Source organism: Salmo salar, chromosome ssa02 (assembly GCF_905237065.1).
Source record: "Salmo salar chromosome ssa02, Ssal_v3.1, whole genome shotgun sequence".
Classification (NCBI taxonomy): Eukaryota; Metazoa; Chordata; class Actinopteri; order Salmoniformes; family Salmonidae; genus Salmo; species Salmo salar.
In genome coordinates, this window is record NC_059443.1 from 42,224,552 (window position 1) to 42,246,522 (window position 21,971).

At 43.9% G+C, this 21,971-nt stretch overlaps 2 protein-coding genes across 4 annotated transcripts; one reads left to right on the plus strand and one right to left on the minus strand.

Moving 5' to 3' along the window:
- Positions 1-729: 729 nt before the first annotated feature.
- Positions 730-12,376, plus strand: csn7a (COP9 signalosome complex subunit 7a). 2 transcript variants are annotated; one of them, XM_014163730.2, is made up of 8 exons: positions 730-883; positions 2,253-2,375; positions 2,625-2,700; positions 3,706-3,794; positions 5,802-6,019; positions 6,446-6,551; positions 7,332-7,501; positions 11,766-12,376. In XM_014163730.2, exons 2-8 carry the CDS (start codon positions 2,253-2,255, stop codon positions 11,803-11,805), a joined length of 822 nt encoding a protein of 273 aa, XP_014019205.1. In that variant the 5' UTR covers positions 730-883; the 3' UTR covers positions 11,806-12,376. The 2 variants fall into 2 exon arrangements, with proteins under 2 accessions (XP_014019205.1, NP_001134289.1); NM_001140817.2 differs by having other exon boundaries at positions 825-883; positions 5,802-6,004; positions 11,766-12,371.
- Positions 12,377-14,329: 1,953 nt separating this feature from the next.
- LOC106583440 (PILR alpha-associated neural protein) lies at positions 14,330-20,896 on the minus strand. 2 transcript variants are annotated; one of them, XM_014167605.2, is made up of 6 exons: positions 20,842-20,896; positions 20,085-20,143; positions 19,397-19,812; positions 18,713-18,791; positions 16,653-16,796; positions 14,330-15,852 (listed from the first exon to the last, which is right to left on the minus strand). In XM_014167605.2, exons 2-6 carry the CDS (start codon positions 20,093-20,095, stop codon positions 15,831-15,833), a joined length of 672 nt encoding a protein of 223 aa, XP_014023080.1. In that variant the 5' UTR covers positions 20,096-20,143; positions 20,842-20,896; the 3' UTR covers positions 14,330-15,830. The 2 variants fall into 2 exon arrangements, with proteins under 2 accessions (XP_014023080.1, XP_014023099.1); XM_014167624.2 differs by lacking the exon at positions 20,842-20,896 and adding an exon at positions 20,381-20,606.
- Positions 20,897-21,971: the final 1,075 nt, after the last annotated feature.

Consider the following 21,971-nt stretch of genomic DNA (forward strand, 5'->3'; position numbering starts at 1 on the left):
CGTTGCTCCAGTGCCTTTCCGTTCACCTTCACACTCCTGGGCCAGACTACACTCAATCATAGGACCTACTGAAAAGATGAGTCTTCAATAAAAACGTAAAGGTTGAGACCGAGTCTGCGTCTCTCACATGAGTAGGCAGATCATTCCATATAAATGGAGCTCTGTAGGAGAAAGCCCTGCCTCCAGCTGTTTGCTTAGAAATTCTAGAGACAATTAGGAGGCCTGTGTCTTCCATCCAGTAGTTGATCTAGAAGTGTTGGAGAGACTACAGAAAGATAGGGATAGTGTTGATCCATCTGATTTGTTCAAGAGACGTCTGGATACTGTGTTTCAGGATTCTGTGGCCATTTACACAGATGGTTCAAAAGATCAAAGGACAGGAAGTACTGGGTCAGCATTTGTAGTGCAGGAATGTGGGGTGGCAGTGAGGAAACGTATTAGAGATCATCTGGCTGTATATACAGCGGAGCTGATGGCCATACTGTTGGCCTGGCAGTGGTTGGAAGAAGTCAAGCCAGACAGAGTAGTTGCTCTGATTCATGTGCAGTGTTGATGAGTCTCCAGTCATTTAGCTCACGGAGTAGCCAAGTCCTGCTTTATACAAACCCAGTACACTAGGTGGCGGCAATGCAACATAACGTTGGATGCCAATCGCCGATTAGCCACATCGAAGAAGATAATATTTCGCCTCAAGATGGCACTACTTTAAAAGCAACCATCTGGTCCGCTCAGTCCCTTGTCAGTCAAGATAAACACTCCCCTCCTCCTTTTCACGTTTCGCCCAATGAGCAGTGATGTTCTCCTTTGTTGTCAAACGTGCACTGACGGCGGAACTGAGGGATTCGGGGGACAGGCTATCAACTTGAGTTAGCTTACCAATAAGGTAATTTGTTGCTTTTTTTCCTATGGACATATTTGTAAACTAGTTTTAAATAAAGGTAATCGCATGGTTGCCCTCGCATCATTTAGCTACGTTAGAGTTGAGTCGGTAGACAACTGAAAAACAGGAAGAGGCCTAACGTTACCGCTTTACGGTCATGCCTCGAGCTGTAGTGGTAACGTTAGCAGCAGCTAGCATGACTCCTCATAGTCATACTGCTGTAGTAAGCTAGCTAGCTAGCTCCCATGTGCTAGTTTTGCTACAACAGTTCGTCAAACTTTAGCAATCTTTTTAGTTTGTGATTTTTTTGGGGGCCAGTTTTTAAATATCATTTCTCTTGAAAATGTACCACAAAGAGCTAGTGTACTAGCTCCCTTCTAGGCTAGCATGCAATCGGTTGTTCATGACTGTGACATAAAAAAAAATACAGAAGACTGTGACGTTAGCTAGATAGCCAATGTTACTACTATTCAGAAAATCGGTCCCTGCCCTGGGACTCAGCATTGAATGAACTTGACTCAAAACACTCCACACTAGTAGGTCGAACGATGCAGATAGAATTGGTCTGACATGATTCCTTATTTTACATGTCTGTCAATATTTTCCACAACATTGTGCCCAAGCTAGCCTATAGTAGCCGACTAGTTGAGTTTAATAGGCTACCTAAATAGCTACGTTGTGAAGTAGTAGCTAAGTGTGCAAAGTCATGATTATCTTACAATGGCATGGAGTGTCCTAGTGCCCAGCCTAGGAAGGTTACTACTACGTAGCTAGCTAGGCTATTTATAAGTAATGTTGTGTCTGCCTATTATTCTCACCAAATAGCACAGTATATCAAATAGGATACATTTAAAATAATACATTCTCAGTGCTTTTAGTAGGGCCAATTTCATATTCAAATTAAGCAAGGCCTATTTAATTATGTAAAATAATAATCTGTGACTGGCTTTGACCAGAAGGGTGTTTTTCAAAGCACTTGCCTACATATCAGTTTATGAGAGGGAAAATTGAATTACTGACTTGGAGTCTTGCCACAAGGGCTATTTGTGTAATTGTTTTGGTTAGACAGAGCTACAGGCATACATTAACAAAGCATTAAAGTTGTCTTGCTATTAAAAAGAAGCTGATCAGCCTGTTAAATGTAAGATATGCTGTATTAACGGTTCATTCGAAGGTCAACAATTTTATTCAAGACAATTTTAAGTCTCTTCACTTTTTTCCTTTCCTCCCTCCCCTCTCTTCTACCATTATCTGTCATTATTTCTCTTATCCTCATTTCGTCTTTCTACTGACTTCTGTTTGCCTTCTGTCTTTTTTTGCTTGTTCTCTCTCTTGCACACTTTCTCTCACTCTCTGTCTCTCTATCTCACAGATGGAGGTAGAGCAGCTCCTCTCTCTCTCAGGCCCGGCGTTGGCCCAGGCCATAAGTTCTCTGCTGGAGACACCAGGCCTCTACGTTTTCTCAGACATCCTTGAGCTGCCCAACGTCAGAGAGGTAACGCACACACTCGCATGTAAGCACGCATGCATGCACACACACACACACACACACACACACACACACACACACACACACACACACACACACACAAACAAGCACACAAACAAGCACACAAACACAAACAAGCACACAAACAAGCACACAGTCACAGCCGTTCTCAAGGCACAGCTCTCACTGGAGGTGGTATAGCAAGAGACCCTAACAAGCCCCCCCCCCCACCTTCTTCTTCTACTCTACCCCAAGCTGGAGACAGGTCCGCACGCTCCAGTGTATCAGCTGCTCAACCTCTTCGCCTATGGAACCTACTGTGACTATAAAGGTACGACAGTGGCAGGCAGCGGTGCTGTGTGAATAAGTCATGTAGTGGCCCTGGAGCTGTTTTATTATTAGCAGTATTTCTCTCCCTGCTCGTCAGCCTTGTAGGCAAGGCAACTCATCAATGTTGTTGGTTTTCACAGCCCCCGATCATTTACAGAGTCAACCACAAGACTTTATTTAATCCTATACGAGGAGCCAAGTGACAATGTTTGGCACGGCAGAGATTGCGTCCCCAATAACCTCTCCTTTCTCTAGAAGTGTGCACTTGTTCACTTTCCTTTGTGGATTTGGAATTAAATAACTGGTATATGGAAACTCCCGCTAGCATTCCTGGTGAAAAAAATGGGGTCCCCAGAACTTCTGGTGGAAGAAATGGGGTGCCCGCTGAAACAGTTGACTTATCACTGCTCTAGCCTGCCAACACCAATCCAATGCTTTTACATTTGTGGGGAATAGTGAACAAGTGCACACTTTAGGAGGAAGGAGAGCTCATTGGGACTCAACCAGGGACAGACTTCTCTGACGTTTTGTTAGACATTCTTATTGGTTGTAAGTGGTTGCATTGTCATCAAACTGACAAATGAAATCCTGAATACCCTTTGAAATACCCGAATATGTAAAGGACTTGTCATTCTTTAGCAACACATTTAGTAACAAGACTTCATAAGAGACGAGCAAAATGGAAGAGAGAAATACAAATCTTGTTATGTCAACACATACCGTATTCACTTTCATAGTGCTTTTTAAATTGCAAAATGGAGCACAGAGGAAAAACTGTCAATACTCTTTTTTAAAGCATCCACATCCGCAGGCACACACACACACTCAAATTATTTTTCATTGTATTCCCTTGTGGAATTCAGCAGGCTGCAGCAGTTTCTGCCTGGACAGAGCCTGTACCCCTGTGTTTGTAAGGGTGTGTCCCTGTAATGATGTGTCCCTTTTCTGTTGCTCTCTCGCTGTCTGTTTTTTTTCCTTGTCTGTTTGTGGTATGTTATTCTTTCAGAGAGGGCAGCCTCTCTCCCAGAGTTGACCCCAGCCCAGAGGAACAAACTCCGTCACCTCTCCATCATCAGTCTGGCATCCAATCTCAAGGTAGAGTACCACCCATTCATCTGGTTTTAAATTCCTTACCCTGCTAGCTTTAGTACGCTCAATGGGGGTCACTCACATTATAATTATAGAAATAGTTTATAATGATATGTAATATAATGATAGCCATCATCCGTTTGCCATTTATTCTGAACGTAACGCTCTCTGGATTTATCTTGTCTAGTTTTTCTGTTTATTTTGTTATTAAATGATTGCTGGTCAAATAATACTTTTGTGCAGTATTTCCGTGGACTCTAATAGCCTACCTACAATGGTAGTCCTAACAATACTCAGCAAGCTTCAGTACCAAAAATAGCAAGTAATTTGCTGAACTTTGATTTTAATGATATGGTTATGAGACAACTTGCTTTGTAACTCTTGACACATGAACAAGATAAATGACTGTGTTGTGAAGGACTTTATTAAGAGCCTGTCTGTGATGTGGTTTAACTTTATTTATATCACATAGATGAGAATGATAGCGGCTGAGATTGAAATCATTATGAGATTCTGGCTAGATACTTTTAAGTATTCTGTCCTTTCTTCTTTGAGCTCTCTGTCTCTTTATGTATTTGTTGCTCTCTGTTGTCCATTCATCTAACTCTCATTTCGAGCCCATCCACATTTCATTTTTTTTCTCCCTCTGCCGTCTCTCTTCCTACCTTGCTTTCACCCATACCTCATTCTCTCCACTCTCCCCAATAAATAATTGATTGATTCATTTCTCTCTTTCTCTATTACTCTCCCTTTTCCCTCCCTCCCCCATTTCTCTCTGGTCTTTCTCTTCCCGTCTTATTTTTTATACTGTCATAGTATAAGTATGCCACATTGAACCTCTGTATGGGCACACCTTAACACAAAGATTCACCCATTCAAATGTTATATCGGTATACCTCTGCGCGATGTTCTGTTGATTCCCGGGGTCATTTCAGGTTTTCATGTGTATCTGAGTTATTGGCCGGCTGTATTTTTGTCTGCTTTAACGGCGAATAGCTTCGATGCACATGAAAACATGAAATGACCCCGGGAATCGACAGAACATCGCTCAGAGATGCACAAAAACATTCAAAATGGGTGAATCTGTCCATGAATTGCCTAATAAAGACTTGTTAAAGCCCCCATGCAGTCTTTGTAATTTTATTTTTAAATCATCACTCTATGTCTAATAAATCACTGTTTATTTAATGAAAATAACTACAAAATATATTTTTTATAATTTATTTCCCTGAGCCTCCTTTGGCCCTTGAAATGCTCAGTTTGATCGTGTGGGCGTTAGGAAACAAATTAAGATATTTACATACACCGCCCTGATTGGCTGATAAGATGGTCTCGAGCCTACTCCCTTACCCAGATGAACAGTCATTGGTCTATATAATCATATCACATTGTGACATCATGATGTGGGCCAAAAAATACATCCCACCTGAACAGGCTGAAATTCCAAGCTTTTTTTTCAAACAGCTTTTACACAAAGGTCATTATCATAATTTTCACAATGTCAGCATTTCTGACGTCATAGTGTGGAAATATATATATAAATAAAAGTTACATCCAATTTTTTTTCTTCTGCACTGTCCCTTTAAAACTCTAAACTCCCTTCTATCTCTGGTAGCTATTTTGATGTTATGGTTTTGTACATTTATGTTGACCCGCCCTCCCTTCCTCTACCCCTCTCTCTTATCTTTCCATTCCTCACTCTTACATCATCTCTTCTCTCTCCTCACTGAAGTAAAGAGCATCTCAAATTCACCATCTTTCTCTCTCCCTCTCTGGACCAGATAACTTCTATTGACCCAACATAGAAGAATTTGACATTCTCTCTTGCCCTCTCTCTGTCCCCACCACCCTTGCTCGACTCCCTCCTCACTAACGTCATAAAGAGCATCTAAAATTCAACATCTCTCTCTCTCTCTCTCTCTCTCTCTGTCTCTGTCTCTGTCTCTGTGCCTGTTCACTTCTATTGACCCAACGTAATATAATTTGACATTCTCTGTCTCCCTCTTCCCCCAGTGCCTGCCCTACTCCCTGCTCCTGCAGCAGCTGGAGCTGAAGAACGTGCGGGAGCTGGAGGACCTGCTGATTGAGGCGGTCTACTGTGACATCATTCAGGGCAAGCTGGACCAGAGGAACCAGCAGGTGGAGGTGGACTGCAGCGTGGGCCGAGACCTGGGGCCCAACGAGCTGCCCAACATAGCCAACACACTGCAGGAGTGGTTAGTTAGTGATATGTGTGTGCGAAGAGCGGTGCTAGAAGTGCCTTTTCAGTTTACTTCATGAATTGAAATGGAATTGACTCGAACCCAGCTCTCTCTGTGTGTGTGTGTGTGTGTGTGTGTGTGTGTGTGTGTGTGTGTGTGTGTGTGTGTGTGTGTGTGTGTGTGTGTGTGTGTGTGTGTGTGTGTGTGTGTGTGTGTGTGTGTGTGTGTGTGTGTGTGACGAAGTTAGACTTTATTTATAGAACACATTTCTTACAGTGGATGCATAATAATGACCAATACGCTTTTTAAATGAGACAAATTAAAATAACAGTGGACATGATAGATGCAATAAATAAGATGTATAGAATGGGATAAAATAGATAGTATGATCATTCATATCAGTGTCTAAATAATTATCTCTCTCTCTCTCTCTCTCTCTCTCTCTCTCTCTCTCAGGTGTTCAGGGTGTGAGGCGGTCCTGTGTGGGATCGAGGAGCAGGTAACCAGAGCTAACCAATACAGAGAGAGCCAGCTGAAGGTCAAAGTTCAGGTGGAGACAGAGGTTAGTACCAGTAGCCACTTTTCTCTGGGTAGAGTCAAAGATGATCTATTATGTTGACAAGATAGTTGAGTGACACCTCTAACAATGGAAATACATGTCCTCAAAGATGGAAGGCAGGCAGGAGGAGGCGAGATCAGGTGGGTCCATTCTAGCTAATGAGAGGGCAGATGCGCGTATCAACAACAGGCACAACTCCGTTATAAAGTCGTTTTGCCAAAATGCCACGTGTATCCACTTACATCAGTGCATTCGTAACAACTTAGCAATTAAATGTTTCGTTGACCAAATTTGACACTCATTAACCTCAATACAAAAATTCCTCACTTTGTGGTCTTTATTTTCGAGGACAGGTTTTGGCTGGAGTAAACCCTCACGCTAGAGGTGAAGCCATAAGAAAAACGTATACTCATTACTCAATGACCTATTTCAGTGTCCAATTTAGAGCTCTGTCCAGTGTCTTTATTGAGGCTGTAGGCCACAGGTTGCTTTTCTGTCCTCTGAGTCAGTCTTCTCCAGCTTGGGGTAGAAGTTACTCTCTAACCTCTTCTTATTAGAAATATTAACAGCACCTTAAGCTTTTCACACTACTGAGCCAAACCAGTGCCAAGCTGCATTGGGGCTGGCCTGATTAGGCATCCACCATAGCTGCTGGAAAGGACCTTGTAAGAAGAAAATATCCAAGCCATCCCAGTACATTCCCAAGTCGGCCTTAGTTTGAATCAGGCACATCTGTTCTGTCCTAACTTCATTAGTTTACCTTTCCTTATCTCTCTCTCTCAGGTGTCAAACCTCCAGAAAACGCTAAAGGCCAGCTCCGCCTTACCGTCGTCCGGCCCCGCTGCCGCTGGAGCCGCATCCAATCAGGATGCAGACCAGCCGGCCGAGCCACGGGACCCCGCCTCCTCTCAGGAACCACGGCAACCGGGCAAGAAGAGTTCAAAGGTCAAAGGGTAAGTAAGGTGATATTCCTTAGGTCAATCCCATATTTTCATTGTTTTATTTATTTTATAGGTGCTACCATTTGATGTTGGTGAGCTATCCTCAGGGTCTTGTTCATTAGGGCAAGAAACAGAAACCATTTTTTTTAAACATTTCGCATCAAACCCCAAAAATAAGTCCAGGTAATACCTGTTTCAGTCCAAGGTGCCTTCTGAGCATGACCTCGTCCTTCCAGGTTCACGGCAGGGTCACGACAGAGGTGTGGTTCAAGCCGAGGCAAGAAGAAACACTTGTGTGTTGCAAAAAATATTCCAATCGCTTCAGATGAATTCAAACGGCACGGAGTCGATTATGTAACCACTGCGTTACATGTCATTTCGCAGCGTCTTCAACTCGAACACAGTAATATTTTGGTTGTTTTTACAACAAACATCAATTTAAACGCCAGCTGCCAGTGGAAGTTGGAATAGTGACTGTGTGTGTGTGTCTGCATAGCGTATCTTCATTAGCCAGAGAGGCTGTGCTTTGTAGCGGTACTCACAGCGCTACCTGGGGCCCTCTCTCTCTTCTGGGCCAATTACAACACTAATTCATCATGTGTCCTGGATTTTAAAAAATGTCACTGAAGTGAATTTTTAGAAAAAGCTTCAGGTGCTAAAAGGAAATGTTTATTTATTTTTTATTACATGACAGGATGAGTTTTTCTGTTCCAGTTAAGAGTCATTATAATTCACTTACTGGGTGACAGTAAGTGGTAGGAGAGTAGTACAGTAATATAGTCATTCGTTTGCCAACATTGTAATCGAAACATCCCTGCAATAATATGTGACATAATGAGTTGGACCAAAGGTGACAAAGGCCATCATAAACAGACCTGGTTCATAACTGTGTTGTGTTACAACTATCGTAAAACTTGAACTAAAACAGTCAGGAACTTATTTGCTTGATTTGGGAAATTGCCCAAGGATATCATAAAGTGAATGCACCAATTTGTAAGTCGCTCTGGACAAGAGCGTCTGCTAAATGACGTAAATGTAAATGTAAGTCGGAAGTTTACACACACTTAGGTTGGAGTCATTAAAAATCGTTTTTCAACCACTCCACAAATTTCTTGTTAACAAACTATAGTTTTGGCAAGTCGGTTAGGACATCTTCTTTGTACATGACACAAGTAATTTTCCCAACAATTGTTTACAGACAGATTATTTCACTTATAATTCAGTGTATCACAATTCCAGTGGGTCAGATGTTTACATGGACTAAGTTGACTGTGCCTTTAAACAGCTTGGAAAATTCCAGAAAATGATGTCATGGCTTTAGAAGCTTCTGATAGGCTAATTGACATCATTTGAGTCAATTGAAGGTGTACCTGTGGATGTATTTCAAGGCCTACCTTCGAACTCAGTGCCTCTTTGCTTGACGACATGGGAAAATCAAAAGAAATCAGCCAAGACCTCAGAAAACAAATTGTAGACCTCCACGAGTCTGGTTCATCCTTGGGAGCAATTTCCAAATGCCTGAAGGTACCACGTTCATCTGTACAAACAATAGTACGCAAGTATAAAAACCATGGGACCACGCAGCCGTCATACCGCTCAGGAAGGAGACGCGTTCTGTCTCCTAGAGATGAATGTACTTTGGTGCGAAAAGTGCAAATCAATCCCAGAACACCAGCAAAGGACCTTGTGAAGACGCTGGAGGATACAGGTACAAAAGCATCTATCTCCACAGTAAAACGAGTCCTATATTGACATAACCTGAAAGGCCGCTCAGCAAGGAAGAAGCCACTGCTCCAAAACCACCATTAAAAAGGCCAGACTACGGTTTGCAACTGCACATGGGGACAAAGATTGTACTTTTTGGAGAAATGTCCCCTGGTCTGATGAAACAAAAATAGAACAGTTTCACCATAATGACCATTGTTATGTTTCGAGGAAAAAGGGGGATGCTTGCAAGCCGAAGAACACCATCCCAACCGTGAAGCACAGGGGTGGAAGCATCATGTTGTCGGGATGCTTTGCTGCAGGAGGGACTGGTGCACTTCACAAAATAGATGGCATCATGAGGGAGGAAAATTGTGTGGATATATTGAAGCAACATCTCAAGACATCAGTCAGGAAGTTAAAGCTTGGTTGCAAATGGGTCTTCCAAATGGACAATGACCCCAAGCATACTTCCAAAGTTGTGTCAAAATGGCTTAAGGAAAACGAAGTCAAGGAATTGGAGTGGCCATCACAAAGCCCTGACCTCAATCCTGTAGACAATTTGTGGGCAGAACTGAAAAAGCGTGTGTGAGCAAGGAGGCCGACAGACCTGACTCAGTTACACCAGCTCTGTCAGGGGGAATGGGCCAAGATTCACCCAACTTATTGTGGGAAGCTTGTGGAAGGCTACTCGAGACGTTTGACCCAAGTTAAACAATTTAAAGGCAATACTACCAAATACTAATTGAGTGTATGTAAACTTCTGACACACTGGGAATGTGATGAAAGATATAAAAGCTGAAATAAATTCTTCTCTCTACTATTATTCTGACATTTCACATTCTTAAAATTAAAGTGGTGATCCTAACTGACCTAAGACAGGGAATTTTTACTAGGATTAAATGTCAGGAATTGTGAAAAACTGAGTTTAAATGTATTTGGCTGAGGTGTATGTAAACTTCCCGACTTCAACTGTATACTCCAAAGCAGGATCAATGAGCTTTTTCCCCCCAGAATATTTAACCAATTTATCCAGCGCCCTATACTACGAATCTGGTTTGACGAATTAGCGAGGTAACTTTGGTCAACTCTGACTTCAACTCGGGATAACCGGTGACATGAATGTGGCTGTATTTCTATAGCCAAGAATCCTTCAGAACTAACCTGCTCTGAGGCAGACTAACTCGGGGCTAACTCCTTTTATTTGAATATATTGTCTGAGCCACGAGTTAAGGACCAATGAAATCACATTGCGTTGTCATCCCCTTCATTTGCAGAAGACGACTGATTAAAATATTTTATTAATCAATTTTGTTTTTGTACATTTTTTTTAAAATGTTAAAATACCTATCACAGTACACATTTAGTAATGACAGAATGCATTTGAAACTTCACGCACAATAAAATTTTTTTTTAGACTTAATGAAAATATGTTACCGATAATAGTGGGTAAAAGGCGCTTGTTGTTTGACAAGCACACCAAAGACGGCATTACGATACGTAATAAAAGAAAGACGGCACTTCTAACAGCCTATTCCCCACCATAGCCTGCTACATTTGCAAGATAACTCTTTCCATTCTGATTTCGACACAAATGAAAATGTGACACTGACTAGCCCATGGATTGATGTTTCAGCGTTGTCGTAGTAAAGAGTTCGCCGTTCGACATGAACAAGCTCAGCTCGAGTAAGCGGCGGGTGCGCGATCAATATCCACCTTGCACCTTCGTAACATGGATAAAGCCTGAGCTGCAATGGGAAGCTAACTGAAGCTGACTGGCTTTATAAAACCCGGAGTAGATCTAGCTTGCATCGTAGTATACCCCACTTGTACAGGATGCGAACAGGGTGACTGACGTCAAGCTGACGTCATCCTCATACCCCTCTTCTGTTTATTGAACACAGGCGTGTATTGGAGATGAGCCTTTAAATGCCGTTTGAAGTGGGGACTGTGGACATGCACTACCTGTTACATAATATCCTGATCTGCTCCGACCTGTAGATTTTATTCAGACAGCGTGAAATGAGTGGGGAGACAGAGACGGGGAGATGAAGATTAACGGTGGGGTCGGGATTCATACCCACGTTGGGTCGGCGTATGTGTTCTGCAGGCCATGGTCTTACACACTAGACCAGCCACAGGCATGCATGTATTTGTAAAAAAAAAATGATTTTGTGATTTAGGGGACTTTTTTTCCCCACTGACATTTAGGGATCAATCAAGTAAAGTATTGTTTCTCAAACTCGGTCCTTGGGACCCCCCAAGGGGTACATGTTTTAGTTTTTTTGCACTAGCATTACACAGCTGATTCAAATAATCAACGCTTACTGATGAGTTTGGGAAAACACTGATCTGGCGCGAGGTACAGTGTGCGAAATTACCCTCGGAGCAGAGCGGCAATCTGCCGTCGCGAAATTACACTGTGACACCCGCTTGTGTCTGTTAGAGACCGGCGTTTATTTGCTACAATGTGAAGCGATACCCGGCCTTTATAAGAAACGGCCGCTTGTCAGGGACGTCATCTTAGGGTAATGTAATGACTGTTGTCTGTTTTTTTTTGTTTTTGTCTCAGGCTCCGTGGAAGTGGGAAGATCTGGTCCAAGTCCAACTGAAGGCAGAGAGACCCCGGAACACCCCCGCTGATCCACTGTCAGATGGACGGACTGACACACATGTTGACAGACACACAGACCCACACAGACTCATAGACCGATAACGTGACCAATGCACAGACAGACACTAAGATTTACACACACGTTCACACATCCATGCACGCACGGAAACACACACACACATATATATACAGACACTGAGTCCAGACACACTTGCAGTGAGTGACAGACTTGACGCCCATTCTGATTTGATAGGTGTGTACACACAACCAGACAGACGGACTATCTGCACTGTGTATATACACAGACCCAAACCCATTCTAACATGTACACAGAGAGAGAGAGACAGACAGAGAATAATCTGCTCTGGGAAGAGCTTTGCTGCTGTCTGTTTTATCAGGAGAAGCAGAGCCACAGGCAGTGAAACTGAATGTGTGTATTTGATGTGTGTATTCTATTGTCTTACACTTTTTGTTTGTTTGTATATTTTTTTCTGCTGAGGATTGAGTTGAAACGTATAAAATCAGGATATGAATTGTTGGTAATAAATTGAACCCCCTCTATTCATTTAGTATCTGTCTGTGTTACTGTTTTTTGTGCATGCTTTAAAGTGCAACTGGAGGTTGCATCACTAGCTAAATGTTAACTCACAGAAGGGGGGGTATCTGTGTTAGGTCAGACCCTTAATTAGGTTATCCCCAAAGAGACTAATATATTAGAGCGCTGGAACTACCCCTGTGATCAGTTGGCTTGGTTACACACACCTCATTTTCCCTGTCACATACACGCATCAGAGAGATACACACAGGGCGTTCATATTTGATATTGCTATATTTTGCCGAAAGCTTCTATTTCACCGTCAAAATTGCCTGTCGGAATTGTCTGCCCCCCCCCATCACACGCTCCACATTTAATTTTTCACATTCATCCTGTCCGTGTCTCTTGCTCGCTCGCTCTCTTTCGTTCTCTCTCCTCAGCCTCCCTCTGTTTTCTCTAAAAACCCTCTCTCTCCCTATCCTGCATGACGTTAATGGTAGCTATTAACTCCCATGGCACCCACAGAGAGAGAGAGAGAAGGGGGATGGAGAGACAGGGAAATGATCCTATTCCGTTAACCCCATTTCCTCCCTCTTCCCAACTTTCTTTCTCCCCCTTTCCGTCTCTCGTTCTCCCCCTCTATAAATAGCTGTGTTAATTTCAGTCAGTGTGATTGAGCTTTACTGTTTCACAGTTTGCTCGGTTCCTACCAGATGGGAGCTGTGAATTCTAGTGGCTGTACACCTAGGTGTCGCAGCGGTCTAAGACACTGCATCTCAGTGCAAGAGGCGTCACTGCAATCCCTGGTTCGAATCCAGGCTGCATCACATCCGGCTGTGATTGGGAGTCCCGTAGGGCGGCGCACAATTGGCCCAGTGTCGTCTGGGTTTGGCCGGGGTTAGGTCGTCATTGTAAATAAGAATTTGTTCTTAACTGACTTGCCTAGTTAAATAAAGATAAACACACTTTTTTTTCATAAAAAAAGAATGTTATGTGCACTTGGCTGTGAGAGGGATACTGTGTGTGTGTGTGTGTGTGTGTAAAACTTCAGATGTGACTTTGCTTGTGTATACCTAACTGTGTGTGTCCTTCCTTAAACACAGAGACTATGGAGTACTACAGGGTCAGCTGGTTGGACTCATAATCAACCAGTAGTTAACTTTGGAGTGGACTTCAGCCAATCAATTACTTTGATTGATCATTAAAATGCTCAGAGGAAATGAAAAAGGAACAGCAGACACTGTCCATCTCTGTCTGGTCTCTCTCACGCCGCAGCTTCTAATACTTCCAGGAAATGTGGGATTTTCTATGGGTACGTCTCAAAAGTGTAAAGTGGCTTGCTCTCCTGTGTCTTATTACAGAGATGAAAACACATTCAAGTTTAGGATGGTGTAGTGTAGCCCTGACAAGCATCACCTGACCTAGGATCAAATTTAGAAGAAGAGAGATGATGTCATAATTAGGAAGTATAACTCCACCAGTGCCATATATTTATATTTCAATACATGGCTCTGATATCTAAATATATGGCTCTGATCTGCCGTAGAAGGCAAATAGAACTTAAGTTAATGGATTTGAATGACACAATTAGAACACATAGCTCTCGTGTATTTCCTGGTCTCTTTTCCCCTTCTCATCCTAAAGTTTAGTACAGATGCTAGGTTGGAAATAAAGGTTAAGACAAAAGAATTCTAATATTCCGTATGTCTTTGCATAAATGAGGAAGGATTCTAAACGAAGGGATCAGGGATGCTAGTTAGCAACAGCACTGGTCCCATGAATCTGTTTGATTGTTCATAAATCTCCTCATGGAATTATTAGGTTGTCGTAATCTGGGTATCTTCAACCTAGGACAGATGAAGGAAAGGAGGCAACTCAGGAGAGTTGAGATTCATCCACTGTTCTCCTGTAAGGCTGGCCCTCGCACATTGTCAATTCTATCTTGTCCCAAAGCCACTGGCTAATAAAGTCCAGTCGGATACAGTGCTAAAACACCAGTGTTGAGTTTTTATTGTTGTTCCATCGTACAGTGGAGCCACACGTCTACAGGAATGCTACTGAGAACCAAGAAACACTAGACTGCAGAAGGACACGAGTCACGTATGACGTCACAACACTATGTGTAGTGGAAGTCCAGAGGGTAATTGCTCAAAGCTGGTGGTCAAGTTGGACAGGTACATTACCCTAAGATCCTACAGTAAACACTAGTGTAAGCCTTGAAGTCGGAGCAGAAACAACAGATGATGGTAAAATGACTCATTCATTCTGGACTGTATCATTTATACCCATTATGTTTACCTGACACCACCATTGATTGTACCACATGTGTCGTTTGATTGTACTGATTGCAATATATGCAAACATGTATTGTACATTGTTTGCACCACTATTTTCATATACAACAAGGATAACTTTCCCCCAAATTCCCTGGTTTTCCAGAAATCCCAGTTGGAAGATTCCTGTATTTCCTTCCTTCCGAATTCCAGGAATCTTCCAACCCGGGATTTCTGGAAAACCTGGGAATTTGGTGAAAAAGATAGAATTTCACAACCCTATATAGAGCAGTAATATATAAATCCTGCTCATCCCCATGCTCCAGAGACAAGATAACACACTCACAAATGCACAACAGAGAGAGGTGGCAAAGAAGCAAGACAATTAAAGGAAGAAACGAAGAATACAGTTTAGGGAATAAAAACACCCAGAAAACACATTGCGAATGTGGAAGCTGCAGTGGGCCTATTTGCATTTCAAGCTTCCAAGCGGGAGTAAACAGCGATTTTTGGACCGTGTCGTGTTAAGTACATTGGCGGCTGGCGACAACATTGCTAACCAGCTTTGTGAAATACCCCCTTCAGTCCTAGGAAACAGGGATTGTTTTAACCCTTCACCAGCTAGCTGAACACCAATATTTCACTTTCAGATAACACACATATTTCACTTTCAACTAAGTTTCAATAACCAAGTCCACTATTTCATCATAGTTCAAAGTTCAGCTACACAAGATATCTGTATGAAATATTCCAAATAGCCTCATATAGCTATGCGGTTTTGGCACCGGTGGGACTAAAACGTTCTATTGATATCTAACACTGTTTGCTTGTGAATTAGTCAAAGCAGATAAAGTGGAGGGACCTGTACGTGTGTTGCTGCTACAGCCTGGGGCAGTACAGACAACGGAATATAAAACAGAGCGGAAGGTTTGCTCAGTCTACAGTGACACAGAGCCATAGAAAAGTGGAGAAAAGAGGCGCAGGAGGATGGCAGCAGGAAGGAAGGGATGAGATTGGGCTTTTCTCCTTCGGGAGGAAGGGATGGATGGAAAAAGAGGTGTTTGCCATGGCTGGATACCTGGTTTCCTGATTTTCATTTTCACAGTCAAAGATAAATAGAAGACCACGGTGGGCCACGGTGGGCACACCCTCTGGCGGTGTTGATGTTCTCCGTCGCATCCCGTAGGAATGTGTATCAAATCGAGAACGTTCGCCTTAGAGGTTCACCACGGGGATCCTGACGGAGAGAGAGAGAGAGAGAGAGAGATGATATCGTATGTGTCGAACTAGAAGAAGGGGAATAGAGAGCGAGAGGGCAGAGGAAAAGGGTTAAGGGACAGGAGAAGGGTAGAACTGGAAAAGGGGAGGAGGAGAGGGAAAAGAGAACAGAATGCGTTATTAGTATTATATAACACTAGAGTAGGGAGAATTTGGAGTAGGTGAAAGAAAAGTACGAAAACGAGAGTAGGGGAAAAAAAGAGAGAGAAGTAGAACTGGAGCAGGGTGGGGGGAGAAAGAGGAAGGGAGGGGATAGAAAGGACGAGAAGGAGAGGAGAAACGAGGAGTCCAATTATCCTGATTGAAATTAACTTTAAATCCCCGGCTATAAAAGCATAATTTCATGGATTGTGCGCTCACTGCTTCCAGAGCTGTGTGACTCATAGGAGAGGAAGTTCTAAAACACACATACATCTCACATCCCTAACACTTCAGGCCTGTGTACTCCACAGAGACTAACACTATCGCCTAATTATGCACATATACCATTATTATGCTCGTACACCATACAGGGAGAGGCACCAAGCACTCCTTGACACATCATCCACTCACTGACAAACAAGTGCGCGCACGCACGCACGCACGCACGCACGCACGCACGCACGCACGCACACACACACACACACACACACACACACACACACACACACACACACACACACACACACACACACACAAATCAATGTACTAACAACTCCACACAAATACACACACAAACACTCTCCCTCTCTCCAGCGAGCTGGTGAGGCGACTCATTACCTCTCCCTGTCGGTAAAGGAGGGAGTGCCGTGCAGCGTCTGCCGGTTGTCCTCCAGAGCCAGGGAACGAGGGAGGGCGAGAGAGAGGGGGGGGGCCACGCCACGGGAAAGTGGGGGTGGGTGCTGGGAACAGCTGCGGTCGTAACTGGCAGAGAGAGAGAGAGAGACGGAGGGCGAGGCTGAGTGAGAGGAGAAGAGGGAATGACAGAGCCATTTAGCAGCGGCGAACACATTACACCGCCTCTGAGAGAGAGTTAATGCACTCATTTGACTCGTTAAAGCACTATCAGACGAGAGGGAGAAGAGGAGAGAGGTTGCGAGAAAGGGAGGGCGGGAAAGAAAGAGTGTGGTGGTTGAGGTTGAAATAGCGGGTAGAGAGAGAGAGAGAGAGAGAGAGAGAGAGAGAGAGAGAGAGAGAGAGAAAGAAAGAAAGAAAGAAAGAAAGAAAGAAAGAAAGAAAGAAAGAAAGAAAGAAAGAAAGAAAGAAAGAAAGAAAGAAAGAAAGAAAGAAAGGGTAAAGAGGTGAAGGAAACAGAGGGTGTGAGAGAGAGGGTAAAGAGAAAGGGGGATAGGGGGGAAATGAAAAGAGAGAAAGAGGGAGAGATGAAACGAGAGAGCAAGAGGAAGGGGATACAGGGCTGATGTGGAGAAACATTATTCCAATTACGTGTATGAGTTATGATGATGTTGGCACAGTGAGAGTCACAGGTAACAGCTCTTCAGAGCACTCACACACAACAAAGCCTTTTTCACAGTCACAGACACGCAGTTCCAGTCAGGCAAACTATCCACATATGCATGTATACACGCACGCACACGCGTCTCTCCTCTATTCAATCCCCCACTTTTACCCGTCAAACACCTATTGAATTCCCACTGTAACCTTCCCTCCATTCCTCACCACAATTTACCCCATAGGTATATTTACAGTCATAGTGAAACGGCAACATAAGCCCACACATACACAACACAGAGAAAGATACTGCTGCTCCAATTAAGCACTCCAACAACACTTGTTTCCAGCACACACACTGTAAAGCCAGCACACACACTTTCAACCAGCGTACAGTGGAGGTTAATTAAGTTAGCTAAACACAGAAACACTTAGAGCAGGTTTCAGAGAGAGAGAGGGCGAGAGAGAGAGAGAGACAGAGAGAGAGAGATAGCGGGAGAGAGAAAGAAATAAAAGAGAGAGTGAGAGGGAGATGGGGCTTATCGGGTATCGGCATACAGTGAGCAGAGGGATTATTTGGGGATCTGGAGCTGGCCCCGGGCAGCGCTGGGAGTGATAGGAGACTGGCGAAGAAGATAAGAATGCTATGTGACGATCAAGGATCAACCAGAACCCAGTATTACTGAAAGGCGATGAAGCTAAATTAAAGGATGAGGAATGGGGTTGAGAAAGAGAGAGAGAAAGAGAACGAGAGAGAAAGAGAGAGGGGGGGGGGGTTGAAAAGAGAGAGGGGAGACAGGAACGAGGGAGAGAAATTAAGAGTGACAGAAGGTAAGACAAATAGAGCAGGGGAAAGAGACAAAAAGAGGGCAAGACAGAGAAAGAGATTGAGAGACCAACGGGAGAACAGGAGGAGTGAAATAGTGAGAGAGCAGGTGGAAAGAAGAGACCTCCATTGTCAAATAACTGAAGCGATTAGCACGAGCCCTGCTCTACATTCCAGAGAATACAGTTTTCATTTCATGTTAGAGTTTGCACAACACACACCCAGCTGATTGTATAGGTGAACGGTACATCAAATATCATATGAAAACAAAATAGAAAACCCTCAAACTGTTTAGATGCTACCGGCATGTAGCAACAGAGCATCATGGCTATCAAGACCTCAAGTGATTGAAATTGCGCCACCTTAAACCTCTGAAAGCCTTTAAACATTGGGAAGGTATTTTCATCCGCTATCTAGATCCGACTTTTACCGTTCCCACGTTCAAACAAATGACACCGTTGAAGTTCCCTGATGTACATTAAAAAAAAATATGCATCAGAGAAGGGGTAGAAAGAGAAAGAAAGGAGGTGGGCGGACGGGGGAAAGAGAGAGGGATTCTTACCAGAGTTTGACTGTTATGATGACAGCAGTCAGGATGAGCAGAGAGGAGATGGTCACTGTGACGTAGAACTGAGGGTCCACTGGAGGACACACACACACAGAGGAGTTACCTTTCACATGGTTGGAAATCAGAACAATAGAAGGAACAATCAAATCAGCACAACAGAAGAAAACCAGGGTCATGTGCATTAGAGCATGCAACGGAGAACGCTTTGAAATGTTTTGCAACCGGAAACAAAAATGAGCGTTTCTTATTGGACAAGTCCAGGTAGACCGTCCCTGTTTCAGTCATTTTTCTTCCGTTTGGTGCCTTATGAATATAACCCAGGTCAACTGCAATGATGTAAGAAAAAAAACACAACTCTGCTTTAAGAGAGTTACCATACTGTCAGTAAAGCAACTCAAAAGAGAATGAGCCGATGAAGTCATCCATTCCATCGCTTGGTGTGTGATGTCACCCATTTCCTTTTTGTGTGTTTTTGTGAGTTCAGAAAACTCTATTAAGCATTCTCCATCCCCAAAACGCAGCCATCCATTCACACAAAGCCAGCCCAGCAGGAATTGAAGCTACTCCCTGATGCCCCCAGAGTTCTTCTGATGTCTTTATTCCAAAACACTCTGTTCTCATGCCCACCAACACAAATCCTTTCTTTCTTTAATATTTACTGATTTCTACGGTGCCCACCTTCCTCAGGCTCTCTCTCCTCTGCCTCACTTCCTCCATCCTCCACTCCCTCTGCGTCCGGGGCCTCCAGCAGGTCCAAGGGCTCCTGGGGTAAAGCGCTGCCCGGTGCACTCTGATGATGCGGCCAGGCCTCGGCGGTTGTCGTGGGGAATTCATGGCCATGGTGGTGCAGGTCTGCTTCCTGGCTGGACAGGATGTGATGCGTCTCGTCCTCCAGGGCTAGTGTGGGGCCCCAGTCCACGGACCAAATAGGGGTGGGTGTGACCTGTCCTGGGATAGACAGCTGGGCCGAGAGGGCCTCCACCTTCCCCTCGCCCTCGTCGTCACGGTTACAGGTAGAGGGTTGCGTCACCGCGGCAACCATGAGGAAGAAAAGGCAGTGGAGGGTGGTCAGTCGTTTGACAGGAGAGATGGAGCTGAGAAAGAGAAAGAGAGAGAACGAGAGAGAGAGAGAGAGAGAAGGAAGGAAGGAGAGAGAGAGAGAAAAGAAGAGAGAGACGATGGCAGAAATAAAGAGAAGCAGAAAGAGGTGGGAGAGAAAAGGAGGGAGAAAGAAAGAGAATTAGAGCACGATTAACATTACAAATGCATTGTCCACTGTCTAACTGGACTCCTCATGCAACATTCATACAACCAGAGGGTCTGACTCTGTGTCTGTCTTAACATCAGCTCACTCTCTCCATCTTACCATCTCTCCATCGCTTCGTTCTGTTCACTGAGCCCCCAATCCTCCGATCATCTCTCTCTCTGGGAGGAAAGAAAAAAAAGAAGAGAGGAAGAGCGAAAGAGAGAGAGAGAGAGAGAGAGAGAGAGAGAGAGAGAGAGAGAGAGAGAGAGAGAGAGAGAGAGAGAGAGAGAGAGAGAGAGAGAGAGAGAGAGAGAGAGAGAGAGAGAGAGGGGTGGGTGGGTTCACTTCTCTTCTGACACTGACTGTTATTGAAAACGTAAACAGACACTCATAGGCGACAGTACAGGAATACTCACACATCTCTCTCTCTCTCTCAGTCCTGGCTGTCCAAAATGAGCGCTTAATTATGCCACATGCTAATACAGTTGGCACATCAGACTTGCACGCACACACCTGTGCACAAAACATTCCTCATAGGCACGCATGTAGCCAACATCCCATATGCTGCTACTTTTAGCTCGAGAAAGATTGACTTCATATTTACTACCACTGTCACTCAGTCAAACACAGACAGGAACACACGCTCTATCGCTCTCTCTCTCTCTCTCTCTCTCTCTTCACACACACACACACACACACACACACACACACACACACACACACACACACACACACACACACACACACACACACACACACACACACACACACACACACACACACACACACACACACACACACACACCAGAAGACAACTCACTGTCACACCAGCACGCACACCACATTCACTCAGACAGATACCAGTTAACATGCCTACCTCTGGCTGAAGAGAGAGGGAATGACCGAGACAGTGAGAAAGGGGGAGATATAGAGAGCGAGTAGGAAAAGGCATTGGTTGCCTTAGCGACAGAGACATGTAGAGTCAGAGAGAGAGAGAGTGGAGGAGGACGGAGGGAGGGAGACTGTAGAAAAGAGATTGAAATGCTTATTACGCTTTCAACTCGTTCAATTAAATGGACAGCAAAAAAAAAAAGATGAAATGTATTTGAGGACGGAAATAACGAAAATTACATGAACACTCTCATTTTGGGAGCAGAGGAAAAAAGGTATTCTGTTATGTTTCGATAAAACTGAGACGAGCCAGAGAGTGGCAAGACAGAGAGGTGGAGGAAAATGAATATACATTCATTTACTCAAGGACAGGTTGAGTGGGGTGATGAACAAAATAACTGGTGTTCATAATAAACGAGGTGACACCACAATGTGAAGGAGAAATATTTGGAGGCAGGAAGGTCACAGTATGACAGCTTTATTGCATACATGAAACAACAACATTTACATAGAAAATGATCTGTCTCTCGCTCGCACTCACTCCCTCTCCGTATGCTCTCTTTCCACCTCCGCCACTCTCTCAATCTGTCACACTTCACTCCCCTCTCTCTCTCCTTCTCCTCTGTCCCCCTCACTCCCTTCCTCTCGCCTTCATTGCTCTTCATGCTGTGAGGCGCAGCGTCTTGGGCTTGGTGGTGGTGGGTGGCGTGAAACTGGCTCTCACTGGAGAACACAGCGAAGCCCCGACGTTGAGCCCGACTCTGATGCATCTTGGGATGTGTAGTCCTCTTCTTTGTCATCATCGTAATCGACAGTAACGTGGGGAGTCATAGTTAAACGTGTCTAAAGGTGGATGAATAATGGATTTGTGATTGATATAGATATACATTGATATAGATAATTAAGAATACAGTAGGAACCTGTTGATAGTGAGTATTTCCTTAGAGAAAATAAAACAGCAACAGCTAACAATGGACCAAGACTCTCCTTTTTCAGTTCATGCTCTTTTAATAAGTTGACATGTTCAATCTTTAGGGCTCGATTCAATCCGTAGCGCTACCGATTCAACGCTACCGTTTGAATCAGGTCCATATCTTTATCAAAGCGATCAGTCTT